The sequence below is a fragment of the Ptychodera flava genome, chromosome 5 (assembly GCF_041260155.1).
Source record: "Ptychodera flava strain L36383 chromosome 5, AS_Pfla_20210202, whole genome shotgun sequence".
Classification (NCBI taxonomy): domain Eukaryota; kingdom Metazoa; phylum Hemichordata; class Enteropneusta; family Ptychoderidae; genus Ptychodera; species Ptychodera flava.
Genome location: NC_091932.1, coordinates 21248635 through 21272801, shown reverse-complemented (window position 1 = coordinate 21272801; position 24167 = coordinate 21248635). Strand labels below are relative to the sequence as shown.

Genomic DNA, 24167 nt, shown 5'->3' with positions numbered 1-24167 from the left:
CAGGGTTCCTACTCAAGTTTAAAAGTCATGAAAAATTCAAGGACGTTTTTGACAATTTCCCATGATTTTTTGAGGTCCAACATACACTTTAACAGTTTAACTTTTTCGATATGTCAGTTTTTACATATCATTTTGTAACATAATGACCGATCACTTCATAATTTTAGTGAAAATCAATGGGTCATATAAAATTTCCTGGATTCATACTACACATTTATTACGAACTAAGGGGCATGGACTTGTAGGCTTATAGTTAACACAGAACCAGGGAGCATAGGCTTATGCGCTCAGAATACAAAACTAGGCTTCGTCATATAGGGTTGTGGGCCTAGAATTCGGGACCTGGGAATATATGGTTGTGGGCTAAAAATGTATTTGTGTCTTGCCTCTTTGATACCTTTTAAAAAGTAACAGATGGTAGCTATTGTACTGCAGCCTGTGCTTTCCGATAAGTTGTTCCCAGTTTAATTAAACTGGCCCATTGTTTGGCTTTTTCACCAGCAGTTACTGCGTGCAGGCCATCGGGTTAACCCTACGATCTACGAAAAGTGTATTGCTTCAATTGACTCTTCTTTGTCATTTGGATGCACAAAAACATGCAGAAAGCCTATTGCAAAACAATACAAATCTGAAATGGCATAATTGTCTACCTGGGGGTGCTGTCTAGCACAACTCTTACTTATCTGTGTGAGGGCGCCACCACAGTTGCGATAACTAACCGGATACGTACAGCAATGGTTGACCACTGCAAGGAATCAATGTGATGGAGATTTGGTTTGCATTCACACAGTCTCGTTTTACACTCTATTCTGATGGACAGTGTGTCAGGAAATTTGGGTTCTCACCTTAAAAAAAAAGACAACTGACCATGACAGCTGATGACATTCAGCAAAATTTTAATATTCAAATCTGAGACATGAAACCATAGTTATCAGTATCAGAGAAAATTGTACACTATCAAATCATTGTTTCTGCAGCAACTTGTGTAGTAAACATCTGTGCTTGATAACATATACGGCAGCCTTTTTTTTCAACTTTAACCTTTGACCCCACAGTTTTTGTCTTGTATGATAGGACGTCAAAGTATGGCAAGCTGAGTTGATAAGCATGGGGTAACACAGCATATGTGAATATTGACATCCCAGAACAGTACACAGAGAGTAAAAAAATAAGTATGCCTACACATGTTCAATAAAATATGACAGGGAACGGAAATTTGTAAGTTTAGTTTGTTTTTTGTTTCTTTTTCTCTTTTTGTTTGTCCTTGTGTTTCTTCTTCTTCTTTTCAGCTGTAAGAAAGTGACAACAAATGAAATTGTTACCGTTTTGCATGAAAAATGCTTTTGTGATTTGGTGGTGCCATGAACACGGTGATACTCACTCTAATAAGTGACAAGATGACCACTTTTTGATAAGAATCTATGCACGAGTACAGGCAGCTCAACATCATGGATGCACTGCCAATCAGAGTCTTGTAATGTCTGTCAATGCAGTGTGACAATACAACAGCAATTCCTGTTTTCTTTTTCATATACTTCTTGTATGTTATGCGTTATGTGCACTGAGGTTATGAACTCACCGCTTGTCGCAAATGCAGTACTGTTTCAGAACGTTTCTAAATGCATTACTCAGAGGCAAACATCTCTCAATATAGCCCAACACAAAGGACATACAAGGGACAAAAGTCACATGGCGTACACATGTTCTGCACATGACTCACATTCAAGTTCGTCACGTTCTCCCCACTTCGTGCTTTCTTCAGATCTTCGTTTCTTTCCCTTCTTCTTCTCCTTGCCATCCGACCTCTTCTTTTCCGGTGAGTGTCTCTCCCTCCTTGTCTCTTCATCTTTTCTGTTCTTCTCTTCGTCAGCCTTCTTTGGCGGCTTTTTGTCTTTCTCTCTGTCGGCGGACTTTTTTGGTTTCCTAGCGGCCACAGCGAGACATGTCAGTCTGGCAAGTGTGTTAACTTCAGTGAGTAGTACTGGTTCATGTTTCATCTGTGTTAAGAACATATCCATAAGACCATTACTGGACTTTGGAGATTTTTGATACAACACATGGAACGGGTAATATTTTATAGAATCCCCTGGTCTTCCGAATTAGTGTGGCTGCGTCACGGACAAAAGATACACATTTACGTTGAAAGTAGTCCGGGTCCCATTTCGACATGTGGAATATGGATTCATCGTGGTCGAATACCAATAGTGTGACATCATAGTACAGGGATGACTAGATCTATGTATGTGCATGGAGGTAGAGGGTTAAATCTGATGTATCACATATGCATCCATTGCTGTCGGCTGGATTATGGCAGCGTTTTAATCATACCTTCTATCAGAGAGCCTAGCTTTTGACACTATGCAACTACAATAACCAGTGTTTTCTGTAGGCTTCTCTCAAAATGTCACCCTCGGCTTGAAAATTTAGGGGGGATTTGATTCTGAGTGAGGGGGGACTATAACAAATCATGCAAATTTAAGTTATCAAAATTATGATTTTGTGTCAAAGTTGCCATTTAAACACCCACAAATGAGTGGCATGTCACCCCTCTAATACAGAGAGTATTTATAGCGGCATTCCATGGCATGGTTAACCCTTTCCCTGCCAGACAGTATCACTTCCCAATCAACCAACTCAGTGAAAAGCGGTTCTGATCCAAAACCATACGTAATTCCACCCATTTGGCTTGGTCTGTTTCAACACCATAACAATCATGTTTTCCAGTATCTGTGATTTCAGGGGCCTTCAAATGTTCAATCTTTGTTAAATAGAATAATTAATTTTTCTCCATTGAGTGAACACAGAGATGGCCGCCATTTTGAACTTTGAATATCCAGTAAGTTTTGGCAATTCGCAATTTGCACGGTGACCCATGATGTTTAGTGGCGATTTTGAAAGAGGATGGTTTCAAGATGCCTTGAGAAAAGTTTGAGCAAACGTTTAAAATTTTCAGTTTCAAGACACATACTATCTTAAAGGCACAGATTACTTCCTGCAAACGCCTGACATCTTTGCTTATTAGGTGTACAAATCATGATATTCATCACTGATGATGGGTTGTCAGCTTTGGATTTGCATAACTGTACAAAACTTATTTACAGGCTTTGCACACATGAATAGGCTTTTGTCACACTTCAAGCTTAAAGCCGCACTTTTCAATCCCAGGTTCTCGCATTAGTGGAGTTCTCCTCCCAGTCAAACACATGGCCAGTACGATGTTTGATTTCTATTACATTAATTACACAAACTGATTTCAATCTTTTGTCACCATTTGCTAATCCTGCAAATAGAGCTTATATAACCGTTTGATTGACGGTCGGTTCAAATTGCCAACGGTCATTTATTCCCCAGCACCACACTCGAATTTCCTTAAAAACGTCTTCCAGTCACGGTAGAATTTGAATAATAAGCACAGGGTTCGATCGGCAGCAGATTCGTGCTGACAGCTTGGCAGTCTGTCAGCGTTTTTGCGGTCCGAAAAAAACTAAAAAGTGGCATTTTCTGGAGCGTGTGCCCTCATGTTGCCTGTTTGGTGTCCACTTATACAGTGAACGCCACCATAGGTTGGCGCCCTTTTAAAGGGAGGCTCTGCTTCAAGCTTAAAGGCATGGTTCAGGCATCAGATTGTCTTGCCAGGAAATTTACCTACTAGATTACAATCTCAACGGGGAAAAGAAAAGGCTATGACACCTTCATAATCCTCTTACAGACTAGAACAAACTCGATCCCTGGGATCGATTCCACTACCTTTAAAATGCACCCGGCAATGTGCTGTACATCAACAATATGGGAAGATTCATGACCGCACAAAAAGACAGGGGTTAGCAAATTTCATGTAGCATGCGTGATAAAACTCTACTGAGTTTACTCACAGGCCACAACAAACTTATCTGGAAGACTACAGATCTCTAACACTAACATCTTGCATGTGAATTTATAAGTGGTAGCTATGAGAAATGTAAACACTATTCTGTCATCTTACTTGTATTTTACTCACTCCTACCTTTTTTGTGTCAACACTCCACAACTTGATGAAACCATCGCTGGATGCAGACAACAACAATTTACTATATGATTTTTCTTGTACTGGATTTGCAACACATTTCAGGGACTTCACCCTGGAAAAGGAAAATCATAGATGTCTCGTAAGTACATGTATGGTGAAAATATATACAAATGACATTTTGCAAATGTTTTGTAACACATGTACCATAGCATGGGTTTGGACCAACAGTAACCAGTGATGTTAAAGTTTATTTTCATAATCTATTTGACAGCCAAGTTCTGTGAATATACCTGTTGAAACATGCTCTAACAGCAGACAATAGAAATTACCGACCTGCCTACAGGCTGAACCAATTAAGAAAACAATGACTTGTAATTTAGTCAGTATTCTGCACTACTTTGAAAACTATCTGGGTGGCCAATTTACATAACAATGTATAATTTGCATATTTCTTTTGCAAAAATGTATTCTTTTGCATGGTTATTAACATATAAAATGAAAGCTCAAAAAACAGGAAGTGCCCAACTCCTCGAAACCCCCTTGTTGAGAACCCTGCTGTTATGAGATACAAGCTCATGTCTACCACAAACATAAAGTGATGCAGGTTTGTTTATGTGAGGGGCTGCACCCTGGTAAATTTCATTGGGGTTCTCTAGTCAAGTCACCACGTATATCAATGCCACATCATTACCAGGCGCCAAATGTAAAATAATTATTTTACACATTAGAAGAACATATTCATACGAAAAGGGTGTATTTGCATGCATTTATCAATAAAAAAAATAAACTACTAAGTAAATACATATATGAGTGAAAAAAACATACATATATGTGAACCAATTCACACAAGACATGAAGACACATACATACATACGTGCATACGTACGTGCATACATACATACATACGTACGTGCATACATACATACATACATACATACATACATACATACATACATACATACATACATACATACATACATACATACATACATGCACTCACGCACGCACATACATACGTGCATACGTGCATACGTACGTGCATACATACATACATACATACATACATACATACATACATACATACATACATACATGCATGCATGCACTCACGCACGCACGCACGCACATACATACATACATACATACATACATACATACATACATACATACATACATACATACATACATACATACATACATACATATACACACATACAGGATCGAAAAGTTTACATGAGGGGAACGAAGTACGCATGCGTATATCCAGTCGCACACACACACACTCACACACACACACACACTGCTACTCGGAAAAGTTTACATGAGGGGAACGAAAAACGCATGCGTATATCTACTCGCACACACACACTGCTCTGAAAAGTTTACATGAGGGGAACGAAGTACGCATGCGTATATCCACTCGCACACACACACTTACACACACACACACACACACACAACAAACACAACACACACATTGCTACTCTCTCTGAGATACACACACTGACGCGACGATCTGCAGGCCCGGAAGTGCCACACCGGGGAGCTCACACTTCTTACTCGGACTCTACGTACCTCGCGGCGTCGAAGGCTAGTGACGATGACAAAGATGTGCGACACTTTTTCTCTTTCTTGCCTTTGTGTCGTGAGTCGGGTTCGTACAGGGCTTTACACAGTGGTAAAGTGGTAGCCGGCCTGAGTAATACTACACTGCTTAGAGGCCCCGTAAGGGTTTCTGACTTAATGGTACCTGCCATGCCGGCGAAGTTCTGCTGGGGTTAACGGCCCAACCCAGGCCAATTAACACTGGGAGTCGTGTATTACAGCTCTCTGCCATTCGGCTTATATTCTTTAATGGTTAAATACAGCATTCAACAGGAACTACAGCAACAGCTTACTGGAACTAAAGCAACAGCTTTACTGCTAAACTCTCTGCTCTCTAAACTCTCTGCTTACTTTACTCAGGATCGTACGTAGCTCCACTCAGCAGGGAATGAATGTCTGGAATGCCAAGTATGCCCACTGGAACTAGACAGCAACGGAGTACGGAGAACTGGAATTTTCAAACTAATATAAAGAGCCACTGTGTATTTTCTAATAAACTCATTTTCACGCCTACGACATTTTAGTGCCTGATGTACAAGGCAGTGGTATTTTTTTACGAATTTTCATTAGTTCTACGCGTGAATTTTTTGATCGAAAAATTGATGCTTTGTAAAGTTTGGTCAAACATCAAATGTATTCACTTTTCCCCGGACGTTTTTTGATGAAAGTGATATGGTCAACCCGGTCAATGTAGTATCATTCGACTCTTAATGGTACGAAATGTGTCAAACTGTCATCCGACCCCTATCGACCCCTAGCGTTTTCACGTAATGGGGGCTTTCTTTCTGCCTACTTTTAGTGATTTTCTAAAATGTGGACGCCTTATGTAAACATAGCCAGGCCGTCAGGCCTGCAGTTGAGGACCGGGGCAGCAGGTCACCTCGACCCCTGTCCATTTCGACCCAAGTAATTCACACCCTCTTGTCGTTGATTGTGGTCAAATCAATCCCGGTGCCTTAGTCACTTCGACCTCAGTCAGTTTTCATGTTACATGTACCTGACAACGTTTTACTGAGTACATTATTGTTTCTGTGAGAAAAACTGCTGGCTTCGCTACAACAATCCACGGGGTAGCTGTGATATCGCAGCGGTACTTGTGGCGTGTCGAACGCGCTCGGGTCATTGGTTTGGGGTCATCGCCACAGTCCCTGTGGCGATGACCCCAATGACTCGATCGCGTTCGCCACGAGTACCGCTGCGATATCACAGCTATCCACGGGGCTGTGAACACTCTGATACTTGTGGGAGGCCTGGGGTACCCCGGCCCCATTGTCATTTACTGACTGGGGAACGTGTCTCACTGAAGTACGGATGGATAAAGCATGTCATTTACTGATTTTTGGAAATAAAGCATTCGTCATTATCGCAATTGCTTGCCATATGCAGCAAGATTGGATGAGCGAGGCCGGTCCGCTCGCCTTGGTGTCTTGACGCCAAATGAGCCTATTTCCGGTTTAGGCGTTGGGCTTACAGCAATGCATTATAGGATATCTTCCAGGGCGGCGTGGATCAGTGTGTGTGGTGTGTGCGAGTAGATATACGCATGCGTATTTCGTTCCCCCTCATGTAAACTTTTCAGAGCAGTGTGTGTGTGTGCGAGTAGATATACGCATGCGTATTTCGTTCCCCTCATGTAAACTTTTCCGAGTAGCAGTGTGTGTGTGTGCGAGTGGATATACGCAAGCGTACTTCGTTCCCCTCATGTAAACTTTTCGATCCTGTATGTGTGTATATGTATGTATGTATATATGTATGTATGTATGTATATGTATGTATGTATGTATGTATGTATGTATGTATATGAGTGTGTGGGTTTGTGTGTATGTGCGTGCGTGCGTGCATGAGTGCATATGGGCTATGTATGTATGTATGTATGTATGTGTGTGCGTGCGTGCGTGCATGAGTGCATATGGGCTTGTGTATGTATGTATGTATGTATGTATGTATGTGCGTGCGTGCGTGAGTGCATGTATGTATGTATGTATGAATGTATGTATGTATGCATGTATGTATGTATGTATGTATGTATGTTATGTATGTATGTATGTATGTATGTATGTATGCACGTACGTATGTATGTATGTATGTATGCACGTACGTATGTATGTATGTATGTATGCACGTACGTATGCACGTATGTATGTATATGTCTGTCTTCATAGGTCTTGTGTGAATTGGTTCACATATATGTATGTTTTTTCACTCATATATGTATTTACTTACGTCTGTATTGATTTATTTATACTTATGCTATAGTAGTTTTTATTGATAAATGCATGCAAATACACCCTTTTCGTATGAATATGTTCTTCTGATGTGTAAAATAATTATTTTACATTTGGCGCCTGGTACACATCATTAGCAGATGACAGAAATGGTATCCGAGTTCTTAAAAGCATTTAACCCCTTGACTACCTTGAACGCCGGATATATCCGGCACCATTTTGAATTACCATATACCTTTAGTGCGGGAAATATCCGGCACAGTAAAATAGGCGTATTTACTTCGTGTTTGTCCCTAAAAATCACGTAATTTCGGCATCGGCATACAGCGCGACTAAGATAAATGTATTCCGACCTGGCCTGAATGTGATTGTGCTCCCGTACGTCCGAGTACGGCAAAAATCCGGAAGCAAAGGTCGTGACCCATGACCTCGACCCTAAAAGTTCAAGCTGATCACAGAAGCGTCGCGCTGATTGTTTACAGTTTTCAGAAGCTGGTTGATGTCATTTACTTGCAAGATTTTTATGGATTTTTATTTTTAATGAAATGAAATGTTTATTTATTGAAAACAAATGGGTAACATGTAAATATGTCCTATTAACAGCAATATTCTGTTAATGAAACTGGAGGAAATATAATTTTTTACTATAACCCAGTGAAATTTTATAGTAGCCATACTGTCAATATGACTGGCCACATGACTGGTCATGTAATTGGTCATGTGATATGTTGTTCCCTAAAATGTATTTCAAATATTGTCAATTATTTTTTGATAAATCATAACCATTTTAGATGCATGTTTCTGCAAGGAAGACATAAAAGACGATATTTACAAATAAAATGTCTTGATTTTCAAATACAGAATTATGTCAGAAGCTGATGTTTGTGGTTCATTTCTCTGCTTTTTATGAGAAAATTCTTAAACAGGTACACCTATAAATAAAGTAAAGGGTAGTAAAGGGTATATTTACATATATGTAAAGACAATGCCATGAAAATTGCAACTGTATTCGAATTTGAGTCATTTTATGGGTTCAAAAAACGTCCTGATGCTTCAAATAATCTTTCCCAGCATATTCTTTGCCAACTCTGGTCACATGATGAGTCATGTGACCAGTCACATGACCTGGAAATACAAACTTTATGTATGAAAAAGTGGGAAATTTCATGATGATTCAGAAAATACATGGTTTATTGGTACTGACTTAATTTTTACTCTAAGCAGTGTTGTTGCAATGACCACACCCAAGATTTTATCAATATTTACATAAGGGGCCTGGTATATAGGAATACATTGGCCTTGGTAGTCAAGGGGTTAAACTTTCTTCAAAATTCCTCACAAAAATACTGCAATTATCGTACAGCTACTGTAAGAAGCTGAAATCTTGGTGTACACGAGTTCAGCCAGACATTATTTATATTGATTCCTTTTATATCACAAGTTTACCTGTTTTATAAAATTCATTGTTAGTCTTCATATGGCATTGTTTTTCTTGAAATACAAAAACACCCAAAACATTGACTGAACTTCACCTATGTTAGCCAATATTGTGTCATTGGCTAGATGTACCCACCTTTTACTGTGAGCTGTGAACTGTTGGAGGCATCTCTCTTCCTCTATGCTAAATAATTTTATGGCTTCACAATCTCCGGCTACAGCAATAATATCTTCCTGCCAAAAAAATGACACTAACAATAGGTCACTTCAAGGTAACGAGCACCTCTGGTGATAATTATACAGACTTTTAAATATTTAACAAAACTTTTCAAGCCTACTGCTCGTCTGGCCTCTTTTTGAAACTAGTGAGGTAAATGAAGTTAATGCCACCTTGTTTTCGTGAAAATTGAAAACTAAATTTTTCGCTGTGCATCGATGATAAAGTGACAGCAGCCATTTTGAAATCATAAATGATATGAATTTTAGGTTATTTGTTATATTCTACTGTGAAGAGTAATCCTTGAATTTGCCATTGATTTTGAGAGAGAATGGTTTAAAGTCTGTTTGAGGAAAGTTTGGACAGAAGTTGAAGTCTTTAGTTTTGAGGCGCATAATATGTCAACATGTTTGTTGTAACAGCCACTGCAGCTTTAGGAAGCTAATGTTTGATAATCTGCTTTATATTTTCTGCTGTTGATGACATATTTAACCCTTTCAGTGCCAAAGTCTATTTTTTGTCCCCTTTATAAAATAAACCCCGTCAATTTTTCTCAGATTTTTGCCAAAATTTTGAGAAAAACTGTAGAAAATGAAAAGTGATGTCTATTTAGTCCAAAATTATCAACTAATTACAGAAAAATTCATAAAAGTTGGTAAAATTTTGCACTAAAGTTTTGGCGGGAGAAAATTACAGCATTCAAAGGGTAATGGACTCTATAATACAAAAATACCGTCAAGGACACTATGTGCTCACATTCGGTTTGAATTGGTCCATTCAAGAAATATTTAAACCAGAAAAAACAAGAATGACAAAAGCAAATAAGGTCTCCAACTTAGGTACTGGAGGTCATCTTTAGGAACATGCATATCAACTTCTATAGCAATGGGAGAAGCAGATCCTAAATACATTAGCAAATGTCAACAACAAAAAACAGAGAAGGCTTGATAAAAAAAGAAAAGGTGGGAGTGGGCAAAAATGCACAAGGGATCTGGTAAAAAAGTAATGCTGCATCATCGATCTTCTAGACCCTACCCCCTCCTGAATATCAAATGTTCCACCCCTTGGTATTACATAAGACCAAATGACAGGAAGTACATTTACAACCTTGGAGATTGAGTGTTATCATTCTAATGTAAACAGCACTTAAGTTAGTTACAGATAGTGAAATGCCTTCCACTGTGGGCGGTGATTACAACATCTGGAATTATCCTGGATCCAAATTTCTCATCAGTTCTTGTATGTCTTACATAGAAAAGTTGCAAAAATTGGTCCAAAATGAAAAAAATCACTCTAGCTTTGTTTCTGGATCAAATTATCCTACAAATTGGTACCAAATATGACAAAATTATGTTCACAGCCTTCAAAATTGTCTCACAACATATCCTGGGTTGGTGTAGGTCATTTAAGGTCACAAACTGAGAAAAGTACCTAAAATATACAAATTTTGGGGTTTCCCAACACTTTGAGCAGAAAATTTATCTAATAACATCTTTCGGGACTTTATACCAAATTACAAAGCTATCAAACAAGGGACTTTATACCAAATTACAAAGCTATCAAACAAGTAATTTTGAGATAAAGTTTTCTTGACCAAAAATGACAATATTGTCTTAAAAATACAATTTTTTATATTTCAGGACAATTTCCACATATCTAACTATTGTCATCTCTGTACGTCTGTGTACCAGATATGAAAGCTGTCTGTCCAGGGGTTTTAAAAAGAAATACTGTCTAAGATTTTTTGACCAAAAATGACAAAATACCGTCAATGACGCTGTACCTTCTCTAATGTGTGGCCAGGTCAGGTAATTGGTTGTTGGCATGGAGTTGTTGGTAAATAGTTGATGATGTAGGGGCATGAGGTGAGATATGGACCCAAAGAACCCAAAAGATGATTAAATACATCAATCAAAAAAAATTCTAAGCTACAGTATAAACTGCCTAAAGATAGTTCAGTGTGGAAAAAAGGTTAAATAATTCAGAAATAAGAATTAACAGTCCAAAATAGTAATGACGCACTTCCTACTGACCTGAGTGCATGTGAAATACACAACCTGGCATCTGTAAATTAAATGTATACCAAGTGATCATTTTAAGTCACTTTTAACTGTTTTTAAGGGATATTCCAAAGAGTCCTGTGGAAATGATGAAAACGCTTATCTGGTCTTGTGTTTGTAAAACCCCATGGCTGATAATTGTCATAGTATTCAAAAGAAATTGAAAGTGAAGAAATTACTGTTTTTAATAGGCATATTTTCCTTGAAATACATGACCGTGTAAAGAATATATGCTAAAAGTGTTTAAGAGTAAATTTCTTTTTAAAAAGTAATTTAATCTGTGACCAAAGGATTTTTATTCTTTGAGTTTACAAATTCAAACATTGCAATTTGTTCAATCATCTTGTGCAGTGCAAAATTTATAAAATGACTGAAAAACAAAAAAAATTAGCAGAATTACAGTCTTTGTGATGTAAAATCATGGGTTGACATCACGATAATTGTTAATCTGTTCGAAGTACTTTCTATAATTTAAAAAAGAAAAGTTCATGCAGAAACGGTAACATATATTGTCAGCAATGTAGTGTTAATTTTGACTTTACATCAAAATATGCCTTTGCTGGATACCAAATATGTAGGGCGAAATATTAAAATCAGCCGTGTTCAGCAAATTCACACAACAGCATTGATCCTTTGTAATTGATTTGATTTGCTTATGTTATCCTTGTATGACAGTCAGTACAATATGGAACTTGAACACAACACAGTGAATAAGTATGCTGTAAATGAAATGGTGTGGCTGCATCCACATGCAGCAATAGGAGTGCCTTTGTCTCTCACCCCTCATTTCCAACCTGTCCCATCCCTGAAAAATAGTTTGGCCTTATATTTATAATGTTAATAATTTCTGTATTTGTTAAAATGTGCGCATCTCAAAAACTTTTGATCATAAACATTTTCATTATTTTTTATAGCTGAACAGTCAGTTAACCTGTTTATTTTGAATATTGCGCATTTTTCTCAGTATTTGACATTTTCAGAATAGCTTCTTATTCAATTTGTCATTTTCTAAAAGTTAAAATGCTCCTTTGTGTGGTCAAGCTTTCCACAAGCATCAAATGTTGTACTTCATATAGGAAGGTCTGCCTCTAGAGGGCGGGCATCATGAATAGTGTTTGTTAGTTATTTCCTCCACATAAACTTCTGATTGTACTGTAAACATTGAACATGGCCGACGTCCGATTTTCCTGTCAAAAACTTTCACTCATTTTCGTTCATATGACTCTGAAACTCAAGGAAACGATTGGGAAGAAAGAGTTATCTTGAAATATTGAGGTACTCGCCGATATTTTGCAAAATTAAATGAGAAAAAATGCAAGGAAAATGCCGACAGGCTTACACAACGACCGTTTTCAGAAGCATATGATCATCTGCAGATTATGCAACAGGCCCATATCACGTGAGGCCATGAGGGGATATCCACGCAACTCAGTACCAAACACTAGCGCACACAGGGTGAGCAAACACAAAGTGAGTACCCCTAACGTCAGCTCAGTAGTCTGTAATAGATCGTAGTCAACTAAGAACCTTGGAGAAAGGCTTACATGTAACACTGTGGCTATGCCACTAAGTCCCTTTTGATTTTTGTCACAGCTCAAAATCGTTCTCCTACACCTCAACCTGAACCATGAACACCCCCACCAGTTTATGATATGACCCATCACAATGGCATAACGTCAACGGATCTTGACAGACGGAAGTATTGACAGACGGAAGTAGTTGACACCAGCATACTGGTTTTCAACTAATACCTTCTCTGTCTATAAATAGACACGAGAAGGTAAAAATTGCTTAAAATAGTAATTTTCCTAATTTTGTCATAATTTCAACAAATTAGAAGAGTAACACCCTTGCAAAGAGACAACCCAAATTTGAGAGCGATTGGGCTGGCGGTTTCAGAGAAGAAGAATTTTTACTGAAAATGAGAAAAATCACAAAAAAATTCAGGAAAAATACAAAATTAAGGATATCTTCACAATATTCATAAAACTGTATAAGGTTCACCTAAGGTACTTGCACACAAATTTTCAAAGCAATCAAAAAAGCGGTTCTTGAGTTATTAATTCTTAACCATTTTCACATTTTGTAAGCTCATTTGCATAATTTTGGCAATGCAGACTTCATTTGAACAAAATCCCATCTATAGCCCAGGATGCATCCACACACCAAATACCAAGCTGAAACGTGCAGCGGTTTGCGTATTTTTGATGTTGACGGACATACTGTACGTACATACATACATACATACATACATACATACACACATACATACATACAGACGCCATCGACTTCAGCCTATACGATAAACTCACATTGGTAAAACCAAATGTGAGCTAATAAAAAGCCATGATATCACATTCTAAGCTTAGCTTTATAACCTAAATTTAGATTTCCTTAAAATTCTTCTCAAGTGATCTTGTTCTAAGACTGATGATTTTGTTAGTTCACACTACAAACAGTGACATATAATCAAAGATTTGCAACAAGAAATAATTTTTTTTTTCATTTCTAACAGATGGGTTCTTCATATGTAGGTTTGGACTCGAGCCTAATGCTTTAAATGCATTTGTACTTGTACTTCAAGAAGGAAGTGTTATTTTACACCAACGGCTTTGAGAAAGAGTTGAGAACTTGCTTTATTAGATGGAGTATTTTAGTCTTATTAAACAATTTGCGAAAGTTTTACAGAAATCACCACAGAGGTGTACCAACATAGATTTATGAGTGCAAAATGCGGCGGTCATTTTGTTCACTGATATTACAGTTTGATGTTGAAAATTATACAGTGAGCACATCTGCCTGCAATGTCATTCTGTAGGACAGAAATGTACATATGGTAAGCCTGAGGCATGAACTGTGACTTTAAGATAGTATGTCCCTCGAATGTGAAAGACTTAAACTTTCACTCAAACTTTCCTCGAGGAATCTTTCAACCATTGTCTTTCAAAATCATGAATAAATTCGACGGTCATGGTGAAAATTTTGTTACTGGAGAAACAAATTACCCAAGATTTATCGATACTTGAAATTCAAAATGGCCGCCATCCCTGCGTTAACTGTATGGAGAAAAATAAAAATTTCGATTTTGGTAAAACTAAGACGGTGAAGATTTTTCTTATACCAAGAGATTCAAAATGAGCCACAACAAGTGGTAGATCAGAAAAGAATTGTAAAAGTTTGAGAGTCCACATCTGTTCTCAAGGCGCATTCTACCTTGAATAGAGACGGAAAAACTTACCGTGAGGAATGTGACTGCAAATATCCTGAATCCAACGTCAAAGGAATGAGTAATGCTGGCGCTTTCAAGGTTATACACATCAATTTTGGTGTCTGTTGCCACTACGTAGTTGTTCCCGCTCGGTGAAAACAGGATGAGTTCTCCCACTGAAGGAGAAATCCAAACAGGGCACAGATTGTGAGAGACAGCATTTGAAAAGACACACCCAGGTCTTGTTTGCTGCCTGTGGGCACACAGCTGATCAAGATTTCTTGATAGAATGTCTATTTCTGGAACTCAGCAGCACGCTGATGGCAAGTAATGGGTCAAATTTCAATTGTCAGAAAGTATATAAGCATGCCATATCTTGTTATTATTTCTAGTGAAGAAATTACAAATGTCAGCGCTCGGTTTCTTTATTAATTAACTGATTGATACTATTCTAGGGAGTCCATGAGAAGCAATCCCTGTGTGCACCACTGCACTAATTGATACTATTCTAGGGAGTCCATCAGAAGCAATGTCTATGTGCACCATTGTACTAATTGATACTGTTCTAGGGAGTCCAACTAAAGTAAAGCCAACAACTCCACACTGAGCCATGCCATTCACTCACTGTATTAAGAATGTGTCCATACAGAATACAATAATGTCACCTGACCAATGTTTCATTTTCAAAACATGAATTTCACAGGGACACCAAATTGCAAACTTCCCTGAAAACATCTCTAATTTTTTATCAATTTCACAAGCTGTGGGCATGAGAGCAAGTAAAATACTTACGATGGGCACAGGAAGACCAAGCTGCAGTACTGTTGCTCAAGGTTTTACCTGGGTATTTGGGTTGGATGGCAAATTTCCGTCTGACCCAAATACCCAGGTAAAACCTTGAGCTACAGCTCTGCAGCTATGAAAGACCAGCTTTAAAAGATTTTACAAAAAGAATGCGATTTCAAGTACCTTTTTTAATATTTGTGATATATGCTGTTCTACCAATGATAAGATTCCATGTCCGAAGAGACTTGTCTTTGCCGATGGACATTGCTAACTTCCCCGATGGGTGAATGGACATGGAGATCAAACCACCCCTGAAATAAAATAACAGGTTGTGGTGGTTAATCCAGGACTCTGAATAGTGCAAATGTACATGATATGTGTAAATTACTTTTACACATATCTACTTACATATCTACATACATATCTACTTACATATCTACACACATATTTACTTTTGTTATCTCTGGCAAATGAAGTGTATCTGAATACCCTGAACTGGTAACCAAACTATAATTAAGCAATAAAGTACACTCAGCGACGGTATACCACGAGATTTTGACCAGTTCATGACATATATGCATGAGCAATAGCCAGTGCATATATGGAGTGAACTGGTCAAAATCGAGTGGTATACCGTCGCTGGGTGTGATTTATTGCTATTATATCATAACAGTATATTGAAATTCTAGCATGGAACGTCAAAAAACGGATTTTTGCTCAAGCTGAGAGCTCGCGCGTATACCAGCCGTGGTATATCGCCAATATACCACAACATACAAATGACACTCATATGCTTTATTTCCATTTTAGACAAAATCTGTTGAAAAGATACTGCAACTTTCATCATTGAATGGCATATTGATGTAATGCTGTTATCGAATTCTTTTAAACGTTATTTTGTAAAAACAATAATTCCTATGTAAAACATGTAATTTTACGATTTTCAAATTCCCAAAGTTGTCAAGTTGAAAATAGTTCAAGTTCACTTTCAGTCAAATGATGACTATGCAGCCCGCTACGTAATAAACAAGTTACCATTGAATCCCATGGAGCGTACAACATTTTTTTACTATTGTTCTGTATAATGTAGTTGGATCTAAACAAACAGAAAGGGCGTACATGAGTAAAACAGCTACTTTCTAATTGCTAGCATACATTTGATTTCATCCAACTCGACAGTACAATCTGATTTCTACCTTCGATACAATGAACTGATCCTTTTCTTTGAAAGAGTAAGCGTTCACAACTACCGGACTGAATTCAGTTGAAAGACGCTCAGTTGAAAAAATGCTAAATTTTTGATGAACTTGCAAATAAACTATCTTGCACAAGTTCCGTTTGACTTGATGTATCATCCGCTTAATGCCAATCAATTATGTGTACATGAAGCTTTCTATTTTGAACAATTTAAGTGTTTGTTGTTTTACAGATGAATTTGTCACATTTTTTTAAGACACTGTGGGCAGAAAACAGAAATTCAACAGAATTCAACTCAGTAAAGAAACAAAGAATGGATGTCATTGACATCTACAAATGGTGTATATGGCGCTGCCATTTTTTCTCAGGATTAATTCACAGCCTCTGAAGTGAACTACAAAGTCTGTGGTTAAAGGCAGAGCCTCCCTTTAAAAGGACGCCAAGGTATGGCGGCGTTCATTGTGTAAGTGGACACCAAACAGGCAACACGCGGGCACACGCTCCAGAAAATGCCACTTTTTAGTTTTCCCCGGCCGCAAAAACACAGACAGACTGCCAAGCGGTCAGCGCGAAGTTGCTGCCGATCGAACTCTGTGGTTATATTCAAAGTGTAACGCGACTAGAAGAAAATTTTTTAGGAAATTCGAGCGTTTGTGGTGGGGAATCAATGACCGTTGGTGATTTGAACCGACCGTCAATCAAAAGCTTGCATAAACTCTGTTTGCAGGATTAGCAAAATGTGACAAAAGGTTGAGATCAGTTTGTGTAATCAATGTTATAGAAATCAAACATCGTACTGGCCAAGCGTTTGACTGGGAGGAAAACTCCACTAATGCGAGAAGCTGGGATTGAAAAGTGCGGCTTTAACGGATACACTAGTTAAGGCAATGAAACCACACACATCAGTGTTTTTTGCTAAGGTTTTGGAATATTGGGTAATTTTGAGGTCTTCCCAACTCCTGCTGGTAAACAACTGAAGGTACAATGTAGTCGTACTTATGTCCTTTTAATGTCTTCAAACAGTCCCACGTCCCCGTCTTCCATATGCACAGTGTGCCATCTTCACTTCCGCTGAGTAAATGTGTGTTGCTGTAGAAGCCGATACTGGTAACCGAACCTGCAAATAATCATATGCCAAATCCATCAATGTTGTTGACATCCGGATACCTGGTCAATGTGTTACATTAACCTTGTTCCCAGAAATTGAAAAACAGGCCATCATTGAAAATTGTTTGTTTGTCTGTGTTACAAGGCAAACACGACATTTTGACCTTTCAACAACTGATCTGACTGCTTTGCTACAGTGACCTTGGAACCGTGAATGGGAAACCAGGGGCAATTGCGCTATGCAAGTGAAGATTTATGGATGTCCGATTGGCACACCTACACAAGTATTGCTGGCTATGATAAAACACAGATAATCAGATTCAGTTTGATGTACTATACATGTAATTATGACTAAATTCCGGAACCCCTTCATTTCAATATTAAACAGGAATACAGATGTACCCTGGACTTCAAAAAAAATATATATATATTCTAACTTCATAATGCTCCTGGAACTCTGGCAATATAAGTCTTACCAGGCAAATATTCAGTTCATTCATTCTGTACAAATATCCAGACACTGGACAAGTGGAAAGGCTATGAGTACTCATCTTTTTGGCTAGACAGTTTTCAAGCAAATATTTTCTAAGACAAGAAGGGGCATACATCAATTATCTATTGATCTTTTTCCTGGACTGCCAATCAACTCCAATAGTCTACCAAGTTGAAAAAAAAAAAGGTTTGAGCACCCTGAGAAGTAATTTTTTCAAATTCAAAATATCACTTTTGGGTGTGCTGGCTATCACATGTTCTTACCTTCATGTTGCATTAAAGATCCAATATCTGTTTTTAGCTTGAGGTTGTACAATTGTATTGTTTCATCAGAGCTGCCTGAAGCAAGGTGGGTATCGCTGACCGCCAAACACTTGATACAGCCAGTGTGCGAATGCTCCGTGAACCTCAGCTTGAACTGGTATTGCTGCAGAAATGATAAAATAAGTCAAACATTACATGCATACATGGTGAAGTCTAATCAAAGTAAACATTTCAGAAGGAGTGATATTGGTTATAGTACTTCAACAGAAAAACTTTTTTCAAATTTTCTTTTGTATACATTACTGATGTTTGATATGCAGTGAACCACACTTATTTATAACAATAATTGAATTATTCATACTACAGAGAGTAGTAAAGCTGCAAGTTTTGTAACAGTAAAAAATCAATTTTTGTTGTACTTTAATGACAATTTTATTATTCCTGATATTCAATACAACCACGTGGCTGCAGCAGAATGCTTCAGATGTTACATTATGCTGTATTTACTGGGTTTGAAATTTGTACATTTTTTAAACAATAAAAAAAAAATAACCACTATTGTGTAAGACCACCCTAAGAAAGTTTGTGGTTCTTTGGTACAAAAATTGTTTACATGAGAGATTTCAAAACTATGCCTAAAGTATTGACATTACTTTAATACACATAGATTGAGTGGAGTCTCTTCATTAGTGCGAGTGAGCTAAAGACATTGTCATTACAAATGTGAAGTTTCAGGGTGCAGGGTCTCTAGTTGATGTCTGTTCAAGCCAATTTGATCTAGCCCACAATGTTACAGGAAAAGCTTGACGTTGTCCAACCCAGCTCAATTATCCCTTTGAGTGCTGTAATTTTTCCCAACAAAATTTTAGTGCAACATTTTACCAATTTTTATGAATTTTTCTGTATTTCTTGTAATAATTTTGGAGCAAATGGACATCACATTAAATTAGCTACAGTTTTTTATCAACATTTTGGCAAAAATCTGAAAAAATTTGACTAAGGTATATTTTGTAAAGGTGACAAAAATTGACTTTGGCGTTCAAAGGGTTAATATTTCTGAACTACAATGCATCAACTATGTAACTAACAAGTGAAATTTAAAACCTCAATAGTTATTAAAGTAGGGTGTATTAACAGATTTGGATCTTGAAATTCTGTAATAACCACCACTTTTTGACTTGGAGCCCTAGAAATATATTTTGGTCAAATTTCGTTCAAAATCAAATGTTATCTTATCCATCCATACCATTTCAATATCCCAATATTTTAATGCATTAAATTAAATTGATGAGCACAAGGGAAAGATAATCCATATTATGAATGAACATTACCCTAGGGAGCATATTTCTGCTTATTCAGGCACCTTTAAGGGATTGTAGCTGTTACCTTTCATACATTTTCTCTATTTTTGTTTTTAACCCTTACCTGCCAAGTTCATATTTCACCATCAGGTCAAGTTGGTTAAAACTAGTAAAGGAAAACATGTCCCATACGGTGCATTTTAATACAGACTTGAAGATTTGAAGGTCCCTAAAACCAGAGATACTGTAAACATGATTTTTACAGACTAGAGCTGCTATAACATACCACGGTAAGTGGCTGAAAATACATATGGCTTTTGGCTCAATACTGCTTTTTACTGACTTGGCAGATGGGGAAGTGATACTGTCTAGCAGGTAAAATGGTTAATGTCATCTACAGTTTCTTCTTCGATTCCCCAAAGCATATTGAGATACACAGTATTCAGCATGTCAACACAACTAGCCTGTATATGCATAGACTTCACTGTTATTGTTGACAAGTGAATTCTGGTCTGGACCAGAAATCAGATGTAAACAATAACAGTGCATTGTACAGGCACAGACACTGTGTTAACAAACTAAACAGTTGGTGTTTCAACATGTTTTGGGGAGTACAACAAGAACTTGCAATTGACATAGAAAACCAAAAGGGTGAAAAAAAAAATCATCAAAAAGTTACAGCTACTGGGCCTTTAACAATAAGCCAGGCTGAACTGAATGGAAAGTACCAGGACAAGACCGCAGGATAGGACCAAACTCTAAGAAATGACAACTGAACATTAATCTTGGGGGAAAGTTTCTGTGTAAATAATGTGAATGCAATGCTACAGGGCACTGATAGTCCATTTGAGCATACACAATTCGTTGTTGAAAAATATTATATTATCAACAGGCTAATTGTGGAGTCTGTAGGAATGGGAGTTTTGTCCTTAATAGAAGTTACCCTGCTAACTTTCAAAAGAAAATACAATTCTTGTTACAGCAATAAAGTTTATATCCAAAATAGCCAATGCTAATGAATGTGTGTACTTGTCTTTCACTCTCACTCTGATAGTTAAATTCACTCACAGGGCACCAATAACAGTAGTCTGCCATACAAAACTGAATTATGGATTTGCATTGAAACATTAGGAACACCTTCCATGCATTTAACTAATATTACCTTTGGTGAAATACAGTACTGTAAACATTTACCACAGTATGCAAGCGGTTGCTTGGGAATTGCATCTTACACATGCTAAAGTCAAAACTTACACCCTCTAACCAGTTAACCCCCTATTCCCTGTATTCGTGGGTCCACAATTACCATTGATGATAATGGTTTTAAGGCCAAACTATTGTGGTGGAAGGGTTAAATCCGTCTGATGTAAAAAATGCTATATAAAAAACAGTAGGGAAATGAGATTTTTAGTCTTGTTTGTGGAAGCCAGCTACTACAGTGTCACCATGGTGATTACGGCCACTTTGAATTTCAAACATGGGTAATATTTGGGCAGTCTGTTGCTCCAGTAGTTTCATTCTTGATTTTGAAAGAGACTGTTGTAAAGGGGAAGTTCAAGCTGAAAGGTATGGGTGGAATAGAGTTTTAATTATCTATTGAAGTCACTTTTGTTCCATGGATGCCCTCAGGCAGATTTCCCTTGCTGTTTATGACCTAAGGAGAGGTGCGCAAAATTTTCCATAATTGAAGGACGTGCCTAAATCAAGGAAAAAAGATCTAGGATATGTTTTCAAAAGGAAAGGATGAGTGAATAGGAACATTGTATTGTTTTTGGTGGAGGAGATCATGATGTATAGTCATTATCATGGCATTTAAAACTGCAACACCCAAGTAACCCATTGGCTTTTTTTTTTCTTTTGCCTGAGGTGGTTGTTTTTTTTATCTGAAATGACATATAAATTGTGTGCAGTGATTGACAATTCACTTCACATAATGTCTGCTGGAAGTATTTGACTGCTAACATGTTCATGAGAACAGTAGCAGGGTTGGAGACTTCAAAGCCAGTCTGCCTCTGACACTACAGGACATGTGTTCCAGGGATATGGTTATTCTTGTTGTTTGTTAAGTTTATTACAATTTCACTGGGGTTCAGAAGGAACATGGAATGGCTTCATGAGCGATTCCCTTGATATTGCATGGAGATACAACAGGGGTACCTTAATGGATATTGCAAAAGCTTTGGGTCACCATGATGAACTATTCAGTGTAAGAATCAGGCAATGTACCTTATATTGTCCCCTACTTGGGTCTTGGATCTCTCTGGCATTTTGATACCCCAAAACAATACTGCAGAGATCCTAGACAAGTAGCTAATTGCCTGAACTTTTGCATCTCTTGAGCCTGAGTCAATCTTGGCACTTGAGAGTGTCACCAAGCAGTCATTTGAAGGTCAGATTGCTCATAGACTGAGCATTTCTTTTTACGAGTTCTCTGCCATGTCCAACCCAACACACTTGGGCAGAGATAGTGGAGTATCTGGAAACAACTCCAACAATATCTTTCTATCAGAAGTTGTCTGATAATAGAGGGTTGCATGGTGGCTGTCTATGGTCTGTGATGCATACATGTATAAAGACTCGTAATAACAATCTTAAATAATGACACTGCTTGACCAAATTTTGCTATAGATCAGTAGCCCTACCACTCTCTTGGCGACACCATTTTACAAGTGGTAAAGCCACAAACTGATGACGTCAAATAGCCGTAAACATTCAAACACAGACGCCTTGTAATTATGGCACTGTGTATTGTGTACGGCGATTTGACGTCATCAGTTTGTGGCTATACCACTCGTAAGATGATGCCCTCTTTGCTACGTGACTCTCAGATAACACAGCCAAGGGAGTGAAAGGGCATGGTCCCTCCATGTGTAGCTCTATCCACAGTAACAACCAAAATCACTATATATGTATATAATTATGAAAGTATTAACAATGTCATGTGACGGTCTCGAATTTTGTTCCGTTATTGTGGTGAAAGAGGGTCAACACAGTACTGTGAATGTACAAACAGCCCTGCACTGAGTATATCATAGACAGATGATGCGGGAAGACCCCCTCTACTGTCTATGTGTGTATGCATAAATTCTCCAGAGTCGAGACTATGGAAAACCAGTAAAAGTCAGCTAGTCCACCGTTCCACTGTTACTGGGAGTGGACAGTGGTTAGTCGTTTGCCAACTACATTGCTGATTAGAACCTGCGCTAACAGCCTAACTGTTTGAAGAAAGCCTAATTTAATTATTTATCTGAAACACACCTGCTCGTCGTTAAGACGTAATTCATAACCGAGTAAAACCTGTTCATAACAGCCGGCAACAACATCAAACACCACGCTTTCCTCCATTTTGTAAAATAAAGTCGATCTGCGGCTTATGTGTTTGACGTCACGGATATATGTGTAGTTGTTCCGGAAGCCATGAAAAAAAATCAAACGACGTAAAATGTTCGTGCTTTGAAGTTTGATATCTTTAAAGACATTCTAGGCACTCATGTTCTGCTATTTAATTCCACATAGCGGTGGTCTTTTGTGTTTTTTCTGGGTTTATGGCTTATTTGCTACGCTTCCGACGATGTGGGGGTAAATCCCATGAACCTCTGCGAGCGCTGAAAGAACGAACTAAAAATCAGATTACAATTGTATTCCGAGATCCGGTATTATTCCCCACATACTAAATCTGGCTCTCAAAGACTGGTCGTTCCTTCAACGGCGATCTGGTGATCGTTATGAGAGAAGATCGTTTTTACGTTTCATGGAATAACTCATTTCTCCAATAAAAATATGCCGATATCGTCTATCGTCTATTGTGCACGTCGTTTGTGTAGATGGATAACTGGAAGTTTGAGGCCTTTTATTATTTTCAATCACGAGAAATGGAAAAGAGGATAGAAAACATTTTCAGAACAGTCCAAAGAAGTTCTAGATTGATATTATTATTATTATTGTAATCGTTATTTTTGTTGTTGTTCTACTAATTGATGTTTTAGCAATTGATAACACTATTAAAGCTATATCATATAGGAATACTTCATCCACAGTGAATTTTTTAAAATATTGTGTATAATGTAGTGTTCCCTCACCTGTATACACCATACACCATCAAAGGTATCATCATATATTGATTTTTCTGGCAATTTCCTTTCAAAAAGTCTGTACCTTCATTCTACATTTAATTGTCGTATCATCACTTTAACATGGTCGTTGAAAATGTCGTTTTACATTTCACACATTGATTTGTTTAAGACATGTTTGTTTTTGGTGGG

The 24167-nt window shown here is 37.8% G+C and overlaps 1 protein-coding gene across 1 annotated transcript; it reads right to left on the bottom strand.

Annotated features, from left to right (window-relative positions):
• Positions 1-879: 879 nt before the first annotated feature.
• Positions 880-23336, bottom strand: LOC139133230 (p21-activated protein kinase-interacting protein 1-like). Its single transcript, XM_070699723.1, has 9 exons — positions 23164-23336; positions 18605-18767; positions 17738-17858; positions 15728-15855; positions 14789-14934; positions 9410-9507; positions 4004-4118; positions 1721-1997; positions 880-1289 (listed from the first exon to the last, which is right to left on the bottom strand). Exons 1-9 carry the CDS (start codon positions 23248-23250, stop codon positions 1225-1227), a joined length of 1200 nt encoding a protein of 399 aa, XP_070555824.1. The 5' UTR covers positions 23251-23336; the 3' UTR covers positions 880-1224.
• Positions 23337-24167: the final 831 nt, after the last annotated feature.